At 39.0% G+C, this 24,092-nt stretch overlaps 1 protein-coding gene across 1 annotated transcript in view; it reads left to right on the forward strand.

The window, feature by feature from the left end:
• The first annotated feature begins 15,093 nt into the window (after window positions 1-15,093).
• The window catches only part of camk1da (calcium/calmodulin-dependent protein kinase 1Da), a 66,231-nt gene continuing 57,232 nt past the window's right edge, over window positions 15,094-24,092 (forward strand). The window contains exon 1 of the mRNA XM_060890130.1: window positions 15,094-15,632. Coding sequence (XP_060746113.1) covers window positions 15,538-15,632 — 95 coding nt within the window. The 5' untranslated portion in view covers window positions 15,094-15,537. The remainder of the gene's footprint in view (window positions 15,633-24,092) is intronic.

Below are 24,092 nucleotides of genomic sequence, written 5' to 3' on the forward strand. Positions count from 1 at the left end.
GATCTGTTCGACAGATCCAGGTCTTTACAGCCCTTTCCACACAGAGACTATAAACTGTTATTATACAGCTGTTATTATAATATGGTTATTATTTTTATTATTCAAATTTGATAAAATCTAATTATTATTATTAGTAATCTTAACTAGTATTTTCTTAAAATCAAACTCTTACAATTTACTTATTACAGGGCTGTCAAGTGTCAAAAGTGTCGCATTGAGAGTGACAGTCACGCATTTGGGTCTTTTGTCACGCTCTCCCGCCACACATTGTATTTCTCACGCAGAAAAACGTACTATTTATCATATCCTCGTATGTCCAAATTTTGTCAATTTCATATTTTTTCACATATCGATGCTATTGGTCAGTCCAAGTTATTAACCAATCTAAAGCCTTGAAAATAGCTTGAGAGCAAATCTCTTAACTCCATTGGACACTTCAACTGTCTGAGAAACCTCGTAACTCGACCTCTTCTTCACTCCGCGGGAGAGCTTTGCGGCATATTTCTCCTCAAGATTAAGAGTCACAATGAATCAACACTTCTTAAAGTGATATCTAAAGTGATTTTCGTGGGGCTCAAAGAAAAAAAAATCTTGACCCCCGCTAGTTCTGGTGCTCGTCTGAGGACAGGAATTTAGCGCAAGACAATCCACTGCAACGCGGACTAAACCTTGTGCATTGCAGATAAGATAGGATTGTATCTTACAATGTCAAGGCAAACCGTTATGTTCAACAAGTAGCTGCCTTTGCCGTCATGCTCATCACTTTAAGCAAGCTGGCTGGCTTTTTGCCTCGTTATTATACGTAAACATGCCGTATAACGTAGTGAAACGATAATTTGACCTTTATTAATTTTATTTTTACACTGCTGGCAGCAGCGACGTCTGTGTCCGTACCGTTCTTATCAATGACAGCATAATCTCGTATCTCCCTGCTCACAAGTCATAAAGCTTGTATCTCCGATAAAACGTGACTTTGGGAAAATGTTGTGTTAATGTTGGTACACAACAGTATATGATAGCAACATAAGGTCTAATAACAACTTTAACGATACAATGTTTAATAACTCAAAAAATACTGTGTTTTTTTTAATTTCCTGAAAAATAATGGTTTTGGAGATACGAGGATTCCGCCCGACAGCGACGATATATTTAATATGCTGCAGCGCCCAAAATGTATCTGACCGCACCGCTGACTCTATGGAGTAAGCTGATGTCATGCTGATGCCCTTTTTCATCAACAGTTTGTGTAAATGGTCTCATTGGGTCAGGGATGCTTAGTATGGGTCATTTGTAAGGTCTGTTTAAGTCGTCCAAATGCAGCTTTTGCCATCTCAGTCCACGTCACTTTGTGCTAGTAGTCCTTGCCCGTGAGCAATTGCACTCAGCGGTGCCTCTAAAACAGCATAATCGATGACTGCTGCCTCTAAAACAGCATAACCCGCCTCTGCACACCTGTTCCTTCTGTGTTGATTGTCACGTGTATTTAACCGTGCCATGTTGCCTATGGCAGCGCGGAATCCTCTGATGTCGTCTTGTTGCTGTCGTCTTATGTTGTCGTCTTGTCTATAGTCTGTGTTCCTGTTCTGTGTTTTTTATTTATTAAATCCTGTTTATTTTACGCTATCCTGCATTTGGGTCTGTTTTTAACCACGCGCCGCTGACAGAAGGATTCCACCAGACCAAGACCCAACAGGATAGCGTTAGCCTGGACCGGCTTTCTGTGTGAGTAGATATATATATATATATATATATATATATATATATATATATATATATATATATATATATATATATATATATATATATATTTATTTATTTATTTTTTTTTTTCTCTGGACTGTTTTTTTTGCCCTGGACATTTGTTGTTTTTGTTTTGGTGACATTGGTCCGCATTTTTTCCGGTAAGGGATGGTGCTCCACTTCTGGTTCTCCGCGGGGGGCGCTGCCTCACTTCCTGTTTGTGGTCCATGTCACCAGCCCGAGTTTTGTTTTGTTTTTTCGGTGTCCTGCAACATCGCCCCGCACCTGTCTGGTGGGGGACGCCGCCCCACTTCCTGTCCGCGGGGGGTGTTGCAGGCCCGTGTTTTGCCCCTTGGATCCCCCCCTTTCTGGTTTCTGAGACATGGGTCTGGCCACGGTGTGTCAGGGGAGGTGCTCAGCCCTTCTGCTCGGCTGTGGACGTCGCTCAGCCCTTCTGCTCAGCTGTGGATGTCGCTCGGCCCTTCTGCTCGGCTGTGGACGTCGCTCGGCCCTTCTGCTCGGCTGTGGACGTCGCTCGGCCCTTCTGCTTGGCTGTGGACGTCGCTCGGCTCTTCTGCTCGGCTGTGGACGTCGCTCGGCCCTTCTGCTCGGCTGTCGACATCGCTCGGCCCTTCTGCTCGGCTGTCGACGTCGCTCGGCCCTTCTGCTCGGCTGTCGACGTCGCTCGGCCCTCTCTGGCTGCGCCGCCGTGTGCCTTGCTCCCCTCTTCCTGCCGACCTCTGCACACCTGTTCCTTATGTGTTTATTGTCACGTGTATTTAACCGTGCCGTGTTGCCTATGGCAGCGCGGAATCCTCTGATGTTGTCCTGTTGCTGTCGTCTTATGTTGTCGTCTTGTCTTTAGTCTGTGTTCCTGTTCTGTGTTTTTTATTTATTAAATCCTGTTTATTTTATGCTATCCTGCATTTGGGTCTGTTTTTATCCCCGCGCCGCTGACACAGATAGCTTAAGCCTTTCTTCCTTGCATTGCATGAAAGTTTCTGACTTACCCCTCCCTGGGTGCTCACCCGTCCCAGACCTGTCCAAACCTCAGGCCTCTTGATTGATCGAGGTTTCCCCTCGATATTTAGAGTAAACTGTCCGTTGGTTGGGTGTAGAAGCCGCAGCAGTATAACAGCTGGTGGTTGGTTATTGTTCGTCTGCAGGAGTGCTTGAGGTGGCGGTCTGAGAGGGCAGCCATCCAGGTCTGGGTCTACAAGAGATTTAAACACTGAAGAGAAGAAGATTGTGAGTAAGTATGTGTGTGTGATTTGCATGCTCTGTTTTCTGCCTCAGTTGCCCATACATATATATATATATGCATGCAACTCAATCTACTACTCATCTCTTGGAAGCCTCAAGCTCCTGCAACTTCTCTCTCAACTTTTCTAAATGCCTTTCACTATAATTATCTTTTTCTGGAAATCCACAGTCCATTACCCACATGCGATATTATGATACAGAATCGGGTCCATTATTAGTTACCATAAATTGAACATTAGGATGTTTACAGGCCCTTAAAAAAATTGTCATTTCCTTCTTTGCTTCCTCCACCACTCAGTGTCTGTGACCTCTTTTTTGTTTTTTTTAAATCTCTCAGCAGTCAAACATCAGACAAATACCTTTTTTATTCTCTCTTCTTTTTTTTCCATGTTTGCTTTTACCTGCGCAGGTTCCCTTCACTGTGCTCGTCAGAACCCAGCGGCAGCTTTCCTCAAAGCTTGCTCAAAGTAGTTTAACATGATTAAAACATGCAAACAGTCAAACAGTCACTTCCCAGAACTTACATGTAACTTTACTGTTTCCCAGAACCGTTGGCCAGAACCCAAATTCTGCCTACCCTTGAGGACGATTGTCTGAAGATGAAAAGATCAAGTATATAAAAAAATCTAAATCTTACCGCCTAGCTCAGAATCCCGTCGCTGGGTCAGTCTCCTGATTGTCCAGATCTCTCACCACCAGTACGCAATTGTGTGGTTTGACGAAGTAACCGACTTCGGGTTGGTCCGGACCAGAACGATCATGAATCAACCTCGAGACTGGCACACAGACGAGGGATATCTCGGTGGGACCTACAAAATTGTGGTGCCATTTTTGATCTATATCAAATTTTTGATCATATAAAAAACACAGTCAGACTCAGAGTTGGTGGTAAAAACAAAGAAGTAAAGATGGTATTTATTTTGCTGCAGCAAAAGGCTTCTTCCATACAGTGTAGAGTGCCAAGTCTACACAGTGAAGAGGCAAAGATTAGTGATTCAGATCTCCCTTTTATACCCTAGGTGTGTGCTTGTGTAGCCTAGTATGCAGTGTTGTAATGTAACGGAGTACAAATACTTCGTTACTGTACTTAAGTAGAAATTTCACATATCTGTACTTTACTTCGCTATTTAAATTTGTCAACTTTCAATTTTACTCCACTACATTTCCTAGATAAAATGTATACTTTTACTCCGTTATATTTCCACTAAGCATCTTCGTTACTCGTTACTACAAAATAAAATCAGAAGAAATGTGTGTGACTGCACACATTTGGCGAATCACTGCTCCTAGATTGCATTACGGTCCGCACGCTCTACGGAGAAGCACAGGAACACGCAGCGTGCACACGCAGTCAGAGCTGGAGGCATTTATCTATAACGTTAATTGGCGGAAAGCCGCAAAGACGGCAACCAAAAGCAGTGAAATTTCACTATTCTTATTACCAGAGTTGTAGCACAAACAAAATATTAATGCAACCAATCCATTCAATACTAAATAAAAATAACATTTATTGATTTGGTCTTTGTCTCGTGAATATTTTTTTATTAATGACTGCATTCATTGGACACACTGTTTGTAGAGAATGCACACATACATGAACTGAAGACTGGCATCATTATATCATGCATAACATTTTGGTGTCAACATTTGAAATTTTAAATAATACCATAACTTTTGGCTTACTATGTAGTCATATAATATATAATATAAAACTCTTCTTGTTTTAAATTCTCACTGAGGGCTAAAACCCCCTAAAGATGAGACCCTAGAACCGCCCCTGCTCTTATGCCTACTGAAAATCACTGACATTTTACTTTTTACTTTTACTTCAAATACTTAAGTACATTAAATATCAGAAAAGTACTTTTGATACTTAAGTACAGTAAATATCAGATTTTACTTGAGTAATATTCTAAAAGGTAACTTTCACTTCTACCAAAGTCTTTTTCTAGTACGATACTTGTACTTTTACTCAAGTATTGCATTCTAGTACTTTATACAACACTGCTATTACAGTATGTGTGTGTGCTTGTGTTTATGTGACCTCTCAGTCACCTCAGTAAAGTCAGATCTTATCAAGCACATGCACCCACACTCCCCTAAAGTTCCCATCCGTCTGTTCTCTCTTTGTTTTTGGGTCAGATATTTTTGTCCAGCCAGTACACTGTATCAAGCTTTATTTGTTTGTTTTTTTCCGTCAATAAGTATTTGCCTATCAATCTGGGAAAGTTACCCAGAGTCCTGTTGGACTACAGTGTATTTTTGCTGCCAGTCTGCACAGTAGGTTTCATCCCACTAGGTTTATCGGGGACTTAGGTGAATACAAACATGGTGCCACTAACGCTTTGTCCTAAATCGTGGGACTCCGTGAATTTCAAAATCTGTGTTGTCCCTGAGAAGGGAAAGTTGAGTTTTATTGGATTGTGATAGAGGGGGAGTTTGGAGCCTTCCTGGCCTATACAGGAGAATGTGGCACCGGTGCCTATCATAAAAGGGACTGATTTCATGGCAGGTGGAAGGTGAGAGAACTTATGTTTTTTGTGTTAAAGAACACTGCTAAGTAATTGTAAGGTTGTAAGTGTCAGAAAACCATAGTTAAATTTATTAGAGGTGAATAGTAAAATTATATTGTTGGTTGTCTCTGTGTGAAAAAGGGCTGTAAAGATGAATACAGGAAATAATGTGAATACAGGAAAGTATTTTTCCTGTTACTCTTGTGTCGGAACTTAGAGCCCGCCTCCAAGTAGACATATCACAGGGTGAACTATACTTTTAGACTTTTGGTCAATATTAACTGTTTTAGCTAGACTTAAATGATAACTTTATAATTACTACAAACAAAACAATAAGTCCTCAGTCACAATGAGTCCTCAGACCAAAACAATGAGTCCTCAACACAAAACTCCTCAGACCTGGATGAGAATGAGCAAACTTCTTTATTGTAGTCAATCAGCCAACAATTCCATTAAGTTCTAAGAGAAGTTGCTAAGTTGAAAGTAACAAATGAAAAACCCAAAAAGAGCATCTTCATGCTACCAAAAACAAAACTCTCAAGAACGTTCTTGCAAAGTCAAAGTCTACTCACACTACCCCAAGAAAATCTCCTCAATATATACCCTGGCGCTTCTAGGCACCTCCTCTTCGGTTCCCATCCTCTCAGGCAATTTCCCAGTATTTCTCAAAGTCCTACGGTGAAGTTCCACCTGGTGACCTTCCTCATATCTCCTTATTTACCGGAATTACCTCCTACGTTTTCTAAATAACCTAACATCCTGTTCACTAAATTCCCCTTATTTCCCAGAACCAAGGTCTGCCTTTTACCCATATGCCCATTTATGGATTTTCCTCCCCTTAGTTCCCAGAGCCAAGGTCTGGGAACCAAGGTCTTCTTCATTCTTCATAACAATTTATGAGCCAAGGTCTGGGAACCAAGGTCTTCTTCATTCTTCATAACAATTTTGTTATTGTTATTAAAAAATGTGCTCAAGTGAGCTTTACTTCCTAGTCAATGTTACTTTGACCGCTCAGCCTTTCATGACAGACGTTCTATGGATTAATCCTTCATTCAACTACAATGAGTAAGTTTCTCTTTTGCTATCTTCTTCTGTATATGATTTTTACTGATTATAAGTCACTCTATGAGTCTGGTTTATGTCAAAAGTTATCATGTTAAAAGCTCTTACTTATTCGTTATCTTATATTGTTACTATTGCTAAGCTGTTGCTGCTATAATGTTGCTTGTGTACAAATGGAGTTCTTTGATGATTCCTCAAGCCTGCTAAACACCTGAATTTATTATGATCTCAGTCTGTCTTTTCACGCATATCTCAAGCTACCCAAGGCCAGTGCCTGCTGATGTCATGGCAGGCTATCGCCGCTTCCAGCTGCTTCATATCACCCATGAGCTCACTACGTTCCTGGAACAGCTCTGTTCTCCAGAGAACTCAAACTGATGGCTGTCCCCATGCTGAGCCTTGCTGCCCTGAGTTTTCTACTCCTGTATTTCCTCCTCCCTCATTGCTTCCTTATGTTATGTTATATTCATCCTCTCTCTCCCACCTTAGCATCTTCTTCCTTCGATTCTGGTCCTGGATCCCCTGTTTACATTCCTTCTTCTCCTGTTTACCAAGTTATTATAATAAACATTTCCTCTTTTATCCACCCTCTGACTCAAGTGTGGTTAATATATTCTCTAGTTACCTTAAAATTATTACAACATCTGGGGTGTATTCCCATGTGTCTTATGACTCCAATCATAATTCTCTTAAGGCATATCACTCTACTTTTAAGGCATTCCTGGGTTCAAGGATTTTTCACAACACTTGCCATTTCATCAGCTTGTCTCAACTGTTGTTCCAGCCGACTGAATGACAGACACAGTTAGTTCCTCCTGTAGTTGTTGATCTTCCTTTCTTTTCAGTGTTGCTGTCTCTGTTCAATGTACAGTGTTCCGTTCACTCTTTTTCCCACTAGTCCACTTGTATTTCCCTCACCTCTGTTGTTTAGTGCTAATCTGACTCTAGTGTCTTCTTCTGGAAGTTCTTTTCACTGTCTTAGTTCCCTGGAATACTCTTCATTTCTTGGGCAGGTCCATAGGCTTGGCATCTTTGTTCCACCTCGATTGCTCCTGGTTCGGATGGTGTGCTGGTGGACAATCCTATCTCCTTTAGGTAATGTTATGCTGTCCTGAGGGTACACTGATTCTGCTTCATCTTCTTCTCTGAGCATTTTCACCCTACCTGCTATTGTCCCTTCAATTTGTACTTCTCTCACTGTCCATTCTCTATTGTTTTCTTTACCACCATCTGTGTTATGTTTGGATACATTGGTGTAACACTTCATGTTTGTAGTCTGTGATGTTCTGCGTAGGGTGGGGGCTTCTCCCTGCTGCGCCCATCTCTCTCCTGTAGTTTCTTCTTTTCTTCTTCTTCTTTCTGTATTCTTCACAACTTTGCCCTCTTTTTCAAACCAGCTTAGTATGTCTAGCCTTTTCATCCTCTTTCCTGTAGTCTTATCATTATACTTTCCCTACTTTCCATTGTCTCTGCATTTTTTTCACTTCCTGTTGAGAAAAATCTTGGAAGACTTAAAGGAGTAGGTACAATGCAAATTATGACTGGCAGAGAACCTGATTTGAGGTTATGTATTCATCCTTTTAGGTAGATTAAAGGTTACATATTCATCTCTTTAGGTACTCATTTTCACGATTCTATATGTACTCATTTTTTCCAATCAATTAGTTTGCGTATAATTTTAAATAATAGAACAAAACACACACACAGACAGCCATGAAGGAGTAGGAGATGGGTTTATTGAGAATGGTTTATTCAAGATATATGTCAGAACAACCAGGGGGAGGAGATCTGGCAGAAGTTGGAGAAGTAGGATTGAGGGAGAGAGGGGAAGGAACAGGAGGAGAGGAAGAATTGGAGGATGAGGGGTCTGGACCGGGAGGAGGGAAAGGGCCAGAGGATGATGGAGCATAGGGGGACACAGGGTTGACTGGTGAATCATTCCATGAGCGAAGGGGGTCTGGGTGCTGCGCATAATGGCAGGAGGAGTAGGAATCGGATCCGTTTGAGTAGTAGCATCACACTGGAAGGCCTGGTGCGAGATGATGACAGGAGAGAGGGTGAAATTGGGGGAGTCAGCAGTGTAAAGATGATCCAAGTAGTAAGTTAGCTCTACAGCAAGGGCAGACAGTTGGGAGTGTCGGTAGTGGTGTAGACGGCCATCAGATGTCATTGGAGTTGTCATCCCACTGAATGGCGGGGGCTGATGAGGCCAGGTGTTCCTAGACACCATGGTGTCTGTTGAATAAGTAAATTTAGGGATATTAAGTAGGGTTTGGACCAGTCAAGGGTGTGACCAGGATAAGGGTTGAGCATGGCACACACACATACATATCCATATAATTGTAAGCATTAAGATGTAGCAGTAGTGATAACACATAATAGAATTATTATGATCCAATTAACCAAGACTTAATCATCTGCATGCATGTATAATTTAATCAAGTAAGGAAGCAGGTGCTGAACATTAGTAAAATCATTTCCTACCTTGTAGAATTGCAAAGAGAAAATGAGGAAAAAATGGTCCACAGGGCGTAGGTACACAGTCCACGTGGTCTCACACACACACACGAAAAGTCCTGAGGGCAAACTGTGCGAGTTTCAGGAAGTAAAAGGCTTTAAAAAGAACCAATTTTTTTATATTTAAAAATGCTTTGGTTTGGAAATAAGTGTAATAAATAATTGTTTTTCTCTAAATGTTACTTCCTTGGGACACTGCTATCACTATGTCTGTAGTTTTGACTGACCAGTTTTCATTAGTTTTAGACTTACGACTCACCCCGTCAAGCCCTGTGGGCACTACTCCTCTCTCCTAAGTGTTGGTTGTTGTTTTGACCAAACTATGTGTACGTTTATTTGCTTAACAGTTATTGCTGGCCTTACTGGGTTCTTCCTCCAGTACTCTTCTGCCAATGAGTTTATTTTAGCTACTAGTGCAGATATTGTCAATCTTCTCTCCCAATTTATGCTCCTTAGTTCTAATGTGACTACTGCTGCAGCCCTGAGCACAAGTTGTTTTGGATAGGTCTAGCCTGGACTAAATCTACCACATGTTCGTCATATTCATCATCAGGGTCTTTTAAGAAATCGAATGAAGGGATGATGGCCTTAATAGCACTTGGATCTTCTACCAGTCTCTGCAATATTGGGCTAAGTAGTGTAGGGTCTCAGAGTCTCTTAAAATTTTCAGACAAATCTCAGGGAACTCAAAGTGTAAATTCACCAAATGATTCCACTTAGTTAAGTAACACAATATAGCAGCAATTAATTATTTTGACTGCCACCTTTAAAACCCACTTTTATCTTTAAATATTTGCTCTTATACCTTTAGTTTCTGCAAGTATATCCTGCGGTGCCATTAACTATACAGCCAAGTAGACACAAGACTCACAGCCACCAGAGGGAGCCAATAGCACCTAGTAAGAATCACTTCTATGGTGTAAGTTTTGCTCTGCCTACCTCCTGGCTCCAGTCTCTTTGTTGTGCTACTGTTCACCATACCTGCAATATAGACAGTCGTAAAATTCATTAATCATTATCCCATTTACTCTCCTAATAAGTACCGCAGTGTAAATCTCCTGACACGGTGCCCTTCGATGTAATACTGAGTGATTATCAGGTCTAGGCCTGGGTGGATAAGGAGAAGTGTCACTAATGGACTGTTAGCTGATACTGTCAGCATTCTTAGGGGCTCCTGGACCCCGAGGCACGGGGAGAACATGCAAACTCCACACACACAAGGTGGAGGCGGGAATCGAACCCCCAACCCTGGACGTGTGAGGCAAACGTGCTAACCACTAAGCCACCGTGCCCCCCAATTGTAAAACATCTAGAACAATATTTAACTTTTAACATACATCTGAATAAATAAAAGAGAGAACATTACTTTTTATGACCTAAACCTGTACAAACAAATAAAGGGAACACTATTCTTCATACCCCTCTGTCAGGGTGTCTGTGTGTATGTGGAGGGGTAATTACATCATCTACTTGTCATTTATTACATGAGAGTGTGTGTGTGTGTGTGTCTGTGTCACATATGATTTGTAAAACATCTAGAACATTTGTTTAACTTTTAACATACACTTATAATAACAAAGAAGAATAAAACTCTTAATTACCTTTCTGTATGCAACTTAACCTAAACCTGTACAACTAAAAAAAAAAAGAGAACACAATGATCCTCTATGTGTGTATGTTGAGGAAGTAATTAACGTATAGTCTTATTGCCATTTAGTATCTGAGAAATTGTTGGTGTTTGTGTCATGTAAGACACTTAAAAATCTAGAACATTATATAACTTTTAACACACACCTGTACAAACAAATGAAAATATAACTTTTTACCCTTCTGTATGCAACGTTACCTAACCCATTTATTTATTTTTCATTCATGCATTCATCTTCTACCGCTTATCCGAACTACCTCGGGTCACGGGGAGCCTGGCCGTCATCTCAGGCGTCATCGGGCATCAAGGCAGGATACACCCTGGACGAAGTGCCAACCCATCGCAGGGCACACACACACTCACATTCACTCACATAATCACACACTACGGACAATTTTCCAGAGATGCCATTCAATCTACCATGCATGTCTTTGGACCGGGGGAGGAAACCGGAGTACCCGGAGGAAACCCCCGAGGCACAGGGAGAACATGCAAACTCCACACACACAAGGCGGAGGCGGGAATCAAACCCCCAACCCTGGAGGTGTGAGGCGAACGTGCTAACCACTAAGCCACCGTGCCCCCTTAATTTTTAGTTTACTTTATTTTATTTTATTAGATCTTACAGTATAGTGATATGATTTTAGTTGGCAAGACGTGTTTCATACGTCTATCCACTAGATGGCGCCAAATAACAATACATGTGTTTATTGGTTTATTTAACAGCTACAATGCACATGAAAAAAACATTTCCGTAAACACACTTATTATATCTGCAGTCACTAAACATAATGTCACCCTAAAAACAAATATTTGAAATTATTTAAATGATATTATAAACATGCAAAAGAAAGAGATGTGGTATGCTCTTAAAAATACTTATCAATACACTAACTTAAATAATATTATCTTAATATTAAATATGTAAATCTTTCTGACACCTACGAGAAAACATGCCTGCAGGTAAATGAGAAGAAACTGATAATTGCAGGAAACTGATGGATAACTTTACAGGTAGTAAAAGGATATATTTATTTTTTCAGCCTGATGTTGCACAACATTGTACTGCACATAAAGTATTGTACTTTATTCCACATTCCACTTTATCTAAAATCTCTCTTTTATATAGTTTCAATTTTATTATCATGTGCATAAACGGTGCTTTAAATATCTATATACAGTCAAATTCTTGTGCTACAGATGCAAAAATTATAAGTAGCTCTTGCTTCATACAAAAAAGAGCTAAAGTCAAAGCAAATGAAAGAACAGAAAATTGTATACAATGTGTGTGGTCATAAAAGGATAAATATATATTATAAAATACATTTTTATATTTCTATATAGCTGCTAAAAATAGTGGAAGTTTATTTGTTCAAGATTTGTATTTATTTATTTATTTATTTATATTATTTTTATTTTTTATTATACACATAAAACAAACATGGAAAATAAGTTCTAGTTTAAGTGTTTCTTTCCTTATGGTAAATACAACACTTTATTTGATTTGTTTCTAGGACATTTTTATTTGTATTTTTATTTTATTATTTGATTTGTTTCTAGGACATAGAAAAACAGCAACTCAATGATTTTATTAAAACAGCAGTAGACCTTATAGTAGGTATATAGTATATAGTAGACAATATAGTGATATGATTTTAGTTGGCAAGAAGTATTTCACACGTCTCTTCACTAGATGGCGCCAAATATCCACACTTGTTAGGTTACAACAGGTTACATGAACGTCATTTTCATTTTAATTCATTGATCTGCAGGTTGTTGTTGTTGTTAGATTAATTTAATAAGAATGTATATCAAAATATTAAGTAACATTAGAGACATTAGAGGCATTAGATGCTGTTGCATTGTGCACAATTAAATAAGAAAGAATCTAAAATTAGAATTCACACTTTTCTGTTTTTTTTCCTCCCAGAGTTCTGTGTATAGTCAGTAATTAATCAGAAGTGCTTAAAAGACTTGACGAGAACTGTAAAAAACCTTCATGGTGAAATATCTTAAGTGTCCAACATTAAACATGACATTATTTATCATTATAAAACTTTATACCACAGCACTGCTGAGGTTTGGACTCTGATCTATCAGAAGTTCTCTAAGAAAATTGGTAAATGTCCTTTATATTTTTTTCATAGGTTTTTTTTTCTTCAGCTTCTTTGCATGTAAATTCTGTTCAATGTAAATTCTGTTTTTTTAAATTTAATGTCACTGGACAGTCAGGAAAATAACTTGACACGTCACGTCACGTCAGACTGTGTAATAAATCATCCATAGAGCAGCAGCTCTGACTGGACAGACTGGTCCAAGCTGACATGAAGGCTTTAGTAAGTCAGATTATGGTTCTCTCCTGGTTATGGATTGCGGGGAGCAAAACACACAAGACGTCAATACAGCTTGAAGCAGAACAGCAGAAGAGAACACTTGCTTGATAAACAGCAGCATTACAGTCATGTAACGACAACTGATCAGATATGAACATTATTGTGTGATTTGATTAATCAGATTAAACAGCAGTGTATTAGAGTACAGTATATAATTTATCTAAGAAATACAACATGCTGTATTTTGTTGTATGAAAATAATCAGTGACGGATGGTGTGTGTGTGTGTGTGTGTGTGTGTGTGTTGCTGTCCAACGTCGACCAATTTATTGTTCCTACTACAACACCATGTACAAAAATGAAACACTGATTTGATTTTTCGCTGTTTTTTTTTTTTTCATTTATATTTACATGAATATTATATTCCTAGGTTTACTTGTACTATGCTATAATATATAATATCTATAATAAGAAAAGCTAGTTCCTGTTATCACTTATAAAAGCAAAAAAAAAACATGTTAAGACATAGAGCTTTTGCCTTACAGGTCCCTGCGAATTAGACATTACTATAGAAACAATAGCATGTTAAAATTATAGAAAATAAATCAACACCTTCTGACCAATCAGATTCAACCATTCCATGGTTTTGAGTTATAATGTGCAGTTGTGTAAGCTGAGGGAGTAAATAACTTGATCCTGGAGTAAAAGGGGAGGCAGAAAGAGTTCAAATGGGATAAAGAGTTCAAATGGGGTATTTGCTTATGGGATGGACAGTGTAATGTAACAGGAAGTGGAGAAGTCACTACACTATGTGCATTATCAAGTCAAAACACTGAACAGATTTGCTGACTCAGAGTAGGCCGAGAAATGGGGGGGTGTTTTCCTGCGCCGGAGCATCTGCAGTCGTTTGCAGCTGGAATACTCATGAGCATGGAAAGCTACAGCAGTGATCCTGTATGTAGGTGGCAGAAAAAAAGCAGCTATAAACGTGCCTTTTGCAGTACAAACATGTCTGATCCCATCGATAAAAGCCACAACTCTAAGTTTCTTTATCCACCAGATGTAGCTAAAGTCTTTCATTCTATCTTGTCTTGGGTCTCTCAGTGAATTACTGAGCAGAAGCTTCAAAGCATGGACTACAAATGAGATCTCACTACAGAGAGGCAGGAGATTCTTCTGAGTGACACCAGAGTATGAAACACAAAGTGTTTGTGATTACAGCAGCAGCTCTTAGGCAGAAATAGAGTTGAAATCGACCTGAGTTAGATATGATTAATGAAGTGATTTATGAGAGTGCTGAGATGTGTGTTTACAGTTCATTTGCCTAATATCAGCCGTGGTGGTGGTGGTGGTGGTGCAGCAGGTCACACTGTGGACTCACAGCTCTGGGGTTTTTTTCTGCTCTCTGGTTCCTGATGCTGTAAATTTGCCCATGTTTTCTGTGTGGGTTTCCAGTTTCCTCTCAAATACATCTCAGTATGTGTATTGATGACTTATTCTTAGATCTGATTCTTGTGATTGTGTGTGTGTGCTCCAGCATCACACCCTGTTCCAGGGACAGGTTTCCTGATCCAGCAGGATAAAGTGGATACCAAGTAGATCAGTCATTTAAATGACTGAATTTCTGCAGTGTAATAAAAGAGATGCATGGAGGTGTCATGAAACCCCACAATGCACGACGACGTGTGCACAGGTACGGAATACCCACAATGCACCGTGCCGTAGTAGGACACCGTGACATTTCGTACAGTATTTAGTTTCCGCTGTAAAGGTCACGTGATCATGTGAGCGCTGTGTTGTGTGCTAGCGCTCGTGCTGTTCGGTTCTGCCGCGGATTGGCGCAATGCGAATCATCGTTCAGTCCCACGCGCTGTCCGCCCCTCTGTAGTGTGACTGAAGCTCCCTCATCGCTATAAGAACCGCTGACACACCGTCAGGTCGCGTGAAGAATTCGCTCAAAATACGTGCTCATGCTTTCCGTTTTGTTTGGGGGAGAGGTGCGCGCGCGCGCATTCTCTCTCTCTCTCTCTCTCTCTCTCTCTCTGTCAGTAGAGCACGAGCGCGGTTTTTGTGCATGCACTCCTAATTAGAATTACGTCAAAGCGTTTAAACCGGTGCAGGTGCATCAAGGAGAGCGCGCGCGAGAACAAGGGAAACGCGCGCGTGCCTGTTTTCTCATCTATCGCTCGCTTACGCACGCACACACACACACGCGCGCGCGCGCGCACACACATACACACACATATACAGGCGCTTAAACGGAGGGGGAGAAAAAAGAGAGTCGGTCAGTCCGTCAGCGCCACAGAAGAACAAGAGCTGCAGTTTACATGCATGTGCGTGTCAGCGGTCGGCAGGCGAACGTGTAAACCGCAGCGTGGGAAAGCTCGGTGCTCTCCGGGGATCTGAAGTACAGTCCCAGGCAGCTGTAACACTCTCGTATCTGTGCTCCTCCGGTGTGCGCCATGGCTCAGGAGAACGGAGACACCGCCAAAGACTCGTGGAAAAAGCAAGTGAACGACATCAAGCAGCTATTCGAATTCAAGGAGGTTCTCGGGACGTGAGTAAAGTTTATTTATTTAAACACGATATCTCTTAATACAGACAACAAGCGCACGAGCTATGAACGGTGCGAGACACACATCTGTATACACACATCTGTATATGAGAGAGAGAGACACACACAGAGACAGAGAGCTAGACAGAGAGAGAGAGACACACACACACAGAGAGAGAGACACACACATCTGTATATGAGAGAGACACACAGACACAGAGACAGAGAGCTAGACAGAGAGAGAGACACACACAGAGACAGAGAGCTAGACAGAGAGAGAGAGAGAGACACACACAGAGAGAGAGACACACATCTGTATACACATCTGTATATGAGAGAGACACACACACACAGAGACAGAGAGCTAGACAGAGAGAGAGAGAGACACACACACACAGAGACAGAGAGAGAGAGAGACACACACACACAGAGAGACTCACATCTGTATACACACATCTGTATAAGAGAGAGACACACAGAGACACACAGAGACAGAGCTAGACAGAGAGAGAGAGACACACATCTGTATACACACATCTGTATATGAGAGAGAGAGACACACACAGAGACAGAGAGACACACAGAGAGCTAGACAGAGAGAGAGAGCAAGAGAGAGACAGATAGAGAGACACAGAGAGAGAGACACACACATCTGTAAACACACTATATATGAGAGAGAGAGAGAAAAACACAGAGAGACACACAGAGACAGAGAGAGAGACACAGAGAGAGCTAGACAGAGAGAGAGAGAGAGAGACACACACAGACAGAGAGACACAGACAGAGAGAGACACGCACACAGAGACACAGAGAGACAGACACAGAGATAGAGAGAGACCGAGACATACAGACACAGGGAGAGAGAGCGCGAGACACAGACAGAGAGAGAGAGACAGAGAGAGACACAGACAGACAGAGAGACACACACACAGAGACAGAGAGATACACACACGCACAGAGAGAGAGAGAGAGAGAGATCTAACCATGCCAAGTTTGTTAGTGATGTTTGCAAAACGACATGCATCACTGCTGCTACTGTTGCTTGCAAAGCACGGTTTGACTTTTGCTGGGAAACAAAGCACACGACATGCTTCCGCTAGGTGTGATAACAAAGGGGGGAAATAAGAGCTGCGCACCAAACAGCTCTGTGCTAATGTTTAATACCCTGCTCGGTTTAATACTAACTATAACATCTGTATTCATCCTAGTGTGGTGTTTACCATCAGGGAGCGATACACTACAATCTGTTCGTTGATGCAGGGAGCTATGATGAATTTTACTGCACTGTAACTTCTGTATTAAAATAATCAGGACCTCTATATCACGTAAGAAGTAAAACACGACAGAGGCGTGCTGTTGGGGGAAAATAACCAACACCTGAAATGTATTATCACATCATGCTCTATTTTATTTCTCTTATAACCACTGCAGTGTGACCAGGGTTAAAGTTAGTCATTTATTAATAAATCAAACATGACACTTTTTATTTATTTATTTATTTATTTACTTACTTACTTATTTATTTATAGTTGCTTTGAACATTATAGAAGATTAATGAGAGAAGTTCTATCCTTTCTCTCTCTCTTTAAGTTAATAAGGCCAAAATACAAAAACACAGCTCATCAAGGGAGAGAGAAACTGGACGGAGACTTTCCCACCGTGGAAAATAAAGTGCTGACTCTGCAGACTCCATCTATAAATGTTAATTAAATCAAAGATAATGCACATTTCTAAAAAAAATAACACATGCATATTGTTCGCTTTATATTATGCAGCTGTTCTGACATATAAATAAGTCGTTAGTGTAGAAATTCTAACCTATTAGAATAATTGCATTAATATAAACCTGCGATTTGGATTACAGCACAGTGCTTTAAGAGCTGATGTTATACCAAATTAAACACCAATCAAATTAAAGACGTGGCTTAAACTGGTGTTTTTAATGTTCTAAGCTCTACACCAACTCTATTATTTGTTTGTCCTTATGACATGTGTAAAAAGGTCATGTGCATGCTGTTAAACACACTGCGGCTAGCAACCAGCCTGTGTTTTTCTTCTCGGTTATTGCCTGGTAATGAACTGAAGCAGCAGTTTTGCATGAACATGAGAGTGTCTCTTCGTCTTGGTATTGATTTATGAGTCAGTGTGTTTATCATCTTGCTAAAGCAATCGTTCCTTGTCACAGAGGATGCAGTATTTTTATAGCCTAATCCCTTCATGCACTTGATGGTTTTCTAGATTAACCATCCCGGATTATGGCATGAATATAATCCTGTTCTTTACTCGTTGGGCAACAACAAGGTTTATTAAATCATACATAAACCATAATATGGGCTTCCGGGTTTGATGGCTATCTGATGCCCTCAAGGTTCTGCTACTCAGCAGGAGCCGTGTGTGTGTTTGTGTGTGTGTGTGTGTGTGTGTGTGTGCTTGAGCACGTGTGTAACCCATAGCTCAGTTTATGACCGCGCATGGAAATCTCCTTCATAAATCTATCGGGTTAGCTGATGAGGTGGATCTGAGCTTGGTGCTAGGACACTGCAGTCATAGCAACCTGTGAGCCAGGAGTCATGGCAACTTGGACAGGCCTTGCCAAGCAGTTATCTGGTAGCCTTCTTGAGCTATGTTGAAACCCCTGACACTCAAAGCATTACTAAAGCATTCAGGTGTCTAACCACAATCCATCAGACTTCTCAACAACCAGAACTGAACTGTACCAAACACACACACACACACACACACACACACACACACACACACACACACACTCACTCAACTATGTGAACTGCACTAAATAAAAGACACCCTCAAACACTCATTCAGTATACCTCCGTATCTACATCACCATCCTTATTACACTGTTTACATGCTGATTTTGCACATGCTGTCTTGCACACTCACTCAGTTGCTGTTTTTTGCACACCACATTTCAATATCTCATCCAAGTGTTGCTATAACACAGAACTCCCTTTGTTCATAATCCTATATTTTTGCACAATGTACAGTGTAATATACAGTATGCACACTGGTCAGTGATATTTTACGTGTTTGGGGAGTGGGATGTGGTAGCTCAGTGGTTAAGGTATTGGACTACTGATCGGAAGGTCATGAGTTCGAATCTCAGGTCCACCAAGCTGAGCAAGGCCCTTAACCCTTAATTGCTCAGTTGTATAAATTGAAATAAAAAAAGTCACTCTGGATAAGGGTGTCTGCTAAATTCCAGAAATGTATTTATCCTGTAGTGTTTTGTATTGTCTTTTTTCTCACTCTGTTAGCACTTGATTGCACACGATGCACTTTATGCTTCCACGACAACTTACTTTAAGTCGTTAGCTCTGTGTTGTTTTATGTAGCTACATGGTCCTGGAAAAAATGCTGTTTCATTTCACTATGACCTGCGTCAGCTATATATGGTAAAAAGCCACTTGACTAGACACACACACACAATACATATCTTTCATTTCTCATTGATATTCAGCTGTTTATTTTATTCATGGAGGCTCGTTTCTGCTTTGTTTCTGCATTCTGACATTTGTGAGACAAGTTGCTACAAACATAAAATGGACTTTTAATCTGTTCGCTCGTATCAGACGCCTTAATCAGGTTACACCAGATACGTGTTTTGGGTAAATCTGATTCATGAAGCGTTACATCGGGGCTCAAATTGTATTGTTTTGATTTGTTTGAAGCCCTCTTTGGACGGGATTCAATTTCCATCATTTGCAGGAGCTATTCTGTGATTTTATGCTTAAGATGATGTTTTACATCTTGATGGTTTATCAAGATGAATTTTTTAATTTTTACCTTAGAAAGTACTGACCAAATTACTGTCTACTTCTAGACCAACTCTGCTGTGGTCTGATCATTTTGTGCCTGTCTGGATAGACATTTTTGTAGGAAGACACTGACTCTTGTTCTGGGATAAAGTGACATGGTATTTAGTCATTTATTATGCAAATCCATATTAAACAGTTCTGTATTGATTAAAAAGGAAGATATACAGGAGTTTACATTATCACTAGACTGGATGCTGTATTCATAGCTGCCTGATGTACAGAATAAATAGGCAAATGATGATGATGATGATGATGATGATGATGATGATGATGATGTCTTTTTTTTTTTCCACCTCTTGTTCTGCAGGATATGTTCTCACCATTGTTAGATTGTTTTACGAGATGAATAATTTAGATTACAGATCATTTGGAAACATTTATGTACATGGGAAGAATACAGAACAGTGCAGCACAAAGCTATTTTCCATGTGTGATTGGAGAAGAGAAAAATGCTAAACAAAACCATAACCAAAATGATTTCCCTAGAAATGACGAGAGAATAAGGAACATGGTTACATTCCCTGTCGTTTTAAAAACTCGCTCATTTTTTTGTTAATGCGTATTAATGCACTTAAAAAGAAAACGAGCTGCATGGCTGGAGCATTAAACTGTCCAGCCATAAGGTAAAACCATACGCTTTATATGGACATATACAATAGATTAGATGCTACAACTGAATAAATATAATAAAATATAAAAGATCAGATAATACTATTTATATTAAAAGTGCGCCAGTGCGTATAAAACAACATATGAGTGTCTGATGCACACATCCTGGTCTTACAAAAAACAACCATGTCCTTTAATTTGATTGTTGTCTGGACACGAGTTTGATTAAATTATTAAAAACCTTATTACAGACGTCACCCAGAGACACTAATCCCTCTGTCATTCTCTCACCATTTAGCTATGTATAAGCTGGTCCTTTGGGTGTTATGAATAATTCTACCCAAAACCAGACAGAAAAACTTCCAGATTTTTTTTTTCAGCTTCAGATTGGCTTTCGTTTCTGACTGTGGACCTGTGTGCGTTCAAGGTTCTGCCATTCATTATCTTCCCCAGTCTGAGCCATTAAATTCCAATTACGCACATCATATTCGACTTATAATCGGCTTGAGTTGATTGTCGATGCTATCTGGAATCCCAGTCAGACTCCGTGTAGGAGCGATCGACACAAGTATAATATTTTTTTAATGACGGAGAAATGTGCTGTGTGCTTTTGAAGATGGGCTGTTGTAAATCATTAAAGCAGCATTGAACATGCCATTTTAGACCATTAAAAATAATCTTTATAGAATAAACGGTACCTTAGACCACTATACACTACGCTAAGGCTTAGTGGACACCCTATGTCCTTGTGATGAATCTACTATCATAGTACCACTAATATTTTTAATATATTTTTTATTTTATTTTTGCTAGCTGCTAGTAAACTAGCTTGGTTTTGTCCCAAAAAGTCTTTGTGTGTTTTTGTGAAAGTGGGATTTCAGTATCTTGAATGTCAATTTGTATTTTCATTATCAAACTATTTATTTATATATTTATTTATTTATTTATTTATTTTATTTTATTTTTTAAAAAAAGCTTAGTTAGCTCACTAGCAGGTAATTACTGTCGGTAACATGCAGTAACATGGCACTTCATTAAAAATGTACAATTTAGCTGGCTAGATTTGGATGGCTATATGATGCTTGAAGCTTGTATTTCTAAATAGTTTTTATTTGTTTCTATGATTTGTTGCCATGAGGGATTTTAGTATTTGAATCTCAACTTATACTTTTTTAGTGACTTGTGTTAAACTCTAGATATATCTTAATGAAATCTATATTATCTCATAAACATTAAGCTAAGATAGCTTGCTAGCTAGGTTTGCAAGCATGTATTGTGGAGATTAGACTCACATCGCTAACATATTAGTGACTGAACTGAACTAGATTTTCATGTAAATACATGTGAACATATGAGTTGGAAACACACCAAGTTTTTCTGCTGTCCCTAATAACCCTAATATCTGTAATATAACTAAAGCTGTTGTTGTTTTTGTTGTAGTTGAACTAGCCAGGTGCGTTCTGCTAGCAAACTAGCATGTATTTATCATAAGTGGGATTTCTGAGTCTCAGCTTGGATTTTCTTTTCCCCTGTGACAAAAAATTCAAAATATATCCTAATTAAAATATTGTTGGTTTTTTTGTCTCCTTTTTTCCCCCAACATTAGCAAATGTAGCTTGGTATCTAGGTTAATGAGTCCTGGGAAGTTTTAACACTCTGTGCCCTTGGTTCTGATTGGGTGAGACTGTGTGGCAATATCATGGATATCTCTGTTTTAAACAAAACTATGATCAGTTCACCTTAACATCAATTTCTGTAATCAGAATTAGCTTCCTCAGAAGAGTAGCGGCTAATCGGATAAAGAAAAAGATTTGATGTCGTTCTTCTATTTCTCCTCATGCCCTCTGTGATCTTTATCGAGCTTTCTGAATTTCTTTGCCTTGTATATATGGTAGTTTTTCTTTCTGCTGCATTTTATCTAGAGAATGTTTTCTACATTGTACCTGATTTTTTTTCCCCTCCCAGTATTAGTCATTAGTCAGTTCCCACCACTGTAGCAGTCTTCCCTGTTGGCGGTGTGGGTTATTGCTGCATCTCTCCAGCATGCCACCCACACACTGCCACAAAGCAGCTCAACACACAGCTCAGAGACATTCGTGCTCTGCTCAGTTCTTTCTGGGTGAACTATTGTATGCATTGAAATGCCCTCACTGCCTTTATTTTCATTAGTTTGGCAGGCTGGACTGAACAGAACGCTGGAAGGATCTGGTAGAAAAAACTGGGAGGTTTTCTAACCGTTTGTATCATCCAATAATAACATATCAAAATATATAAAAATAGAAGTAAAACTCTTTATTAACTTACATGTGCTTATTAGCATAACTGACACAGCTAATATAGTAGTTGACAGTAATATAGTAAGTCCATCCTGTGTTTAAATGACAGAACTCACATATTAAAATTATCATATATCTTATATATAACATACATATTACATTAATAATATAACATTTTCTTATCTTGACATTGGTTTTGTTGCTAAAATCTAATTAGTCATCAAATAACAGCGAAGCCAAATCAGATGAAACACTGACAGCAACCAGGCATAAAGGTTTTCCTATTCACACTTTGCTTTGCTTAGCTATTGTTGTTGTTATTATTATTATTATTATTATTATTATTATTATTATTATTATTATTAGTCAGCTACTTTATTCTGTTGTTCCACGGCAAGAGAAACAAATCTGCTAATGCAAACTTAATAATAATAAAAATCCATTCAATTTATGTAACATCTTGGCACTGAGGAAAATCGTTTAACTTAATTTGCTAAGTAGCTATCTTGATATATTACTAGAATCCTTTTTGATGCAATGAAAAAAAAATTGTTTCGACAAACTAGTTCTAAATAGATGGCTACATTTTTCTTTGTGGTCTTTCAAGCTAGTTTTGAAATTATTAGAAATCTGTTTTATAACATTAGCCATCATAAATTAGCTAATTCGATGAGCTTGGAATTTATTATTGTCATTAATTCATTAACAGTTATTAAAATTTATAGTAATTTGTAGCAAATATACAATTATTTAATGTATAGCGCAATATAGCATTTTACAATTGCACTCTGGTTTCAAATCAAATCAAAATCAAATCAGATTTTATTTGTCACATACTCTCCTTAATAGCTTTATATCATTAATGTTGTTGCTAGCAGCTAACAGCTAATAAACTAGCTTGTCTTTGTTCGAAGTGGGAATTCATTAACTGATCGAGGTTCAGTTTGTATTCTATTTTACTGACACCTTCAAAGTTAGCTCACTAGTTATGTTAGTTGGAAATGTCCGTCACGTTTTCAGATACCTCGGATTTCACTTCATTAAAATCAGTACAAAAATCAGTACAAAATGCTCTTAAACTATGCATGAAAAAACAATCTCTAAAGTTGTTAAGCCAGACAGCTAGTTCAGTTAAAATGTAGTCAACTAGCTTGTCTAGTGCGATCTGAGTTTGGATTTATATTTGCTCAACAATTTAGTTAAAACTCTAGATCTATCTATAATAAAATCTATTTATTCACAGACATATAAGACAGTTGAGTTAGCTTGCTAGCTACGTTTACAAGTTGGTTATGAGGATTTTCTGTGTACCTCAGCATTCTGTGCTCTTGAACCCAGGAAAACCCCAGGATCCAAAATATCCTAAAACTACAGTTCGGAAGCACATCGTTTTCTGAACTAGCTAGCTAGTTCAACTTTAGTTAACTTTAGTAAATTAGCATTTGTTAGTGGGATTTCATTATTCAGTGTATATAGTAGTTCAGAGTAACTATATTGCTTAAAATATTGAATAAATAGAATAAAATTTAACTTAGAAAACAGTAAAATAGGTAGGTATTATTTATACTCTATATTTTATTCTGATGTATTTCTCAAATATATATTTAAATAATGAAAATTTTCAGAATTAATTCCACTTTGTCATCGACCTAATATGCAGGGAAGAAGAAATAAACTTAAAAGATATTCTGATTTAATCAAGCGAAAGCGATCTGCATATATAAAAGCATAATTTTGGAAAT

The sequence above is a fragment of the Tachysurus vachellii genome, chromosome 16 (genome assembly GCF_030014155.1).
Source record: "Tachysurus vachellii isolate PV-2020 chromosome 16, HZAU_Pvac_v1, whole genome shotgun sequence".
Taxonomy (NCBI): Eukaryota; Metazoa; Chordata; class Actinopteri; order Siluriformes; family Bagridae; genus Tachysurus; species Tachysurus vachellii.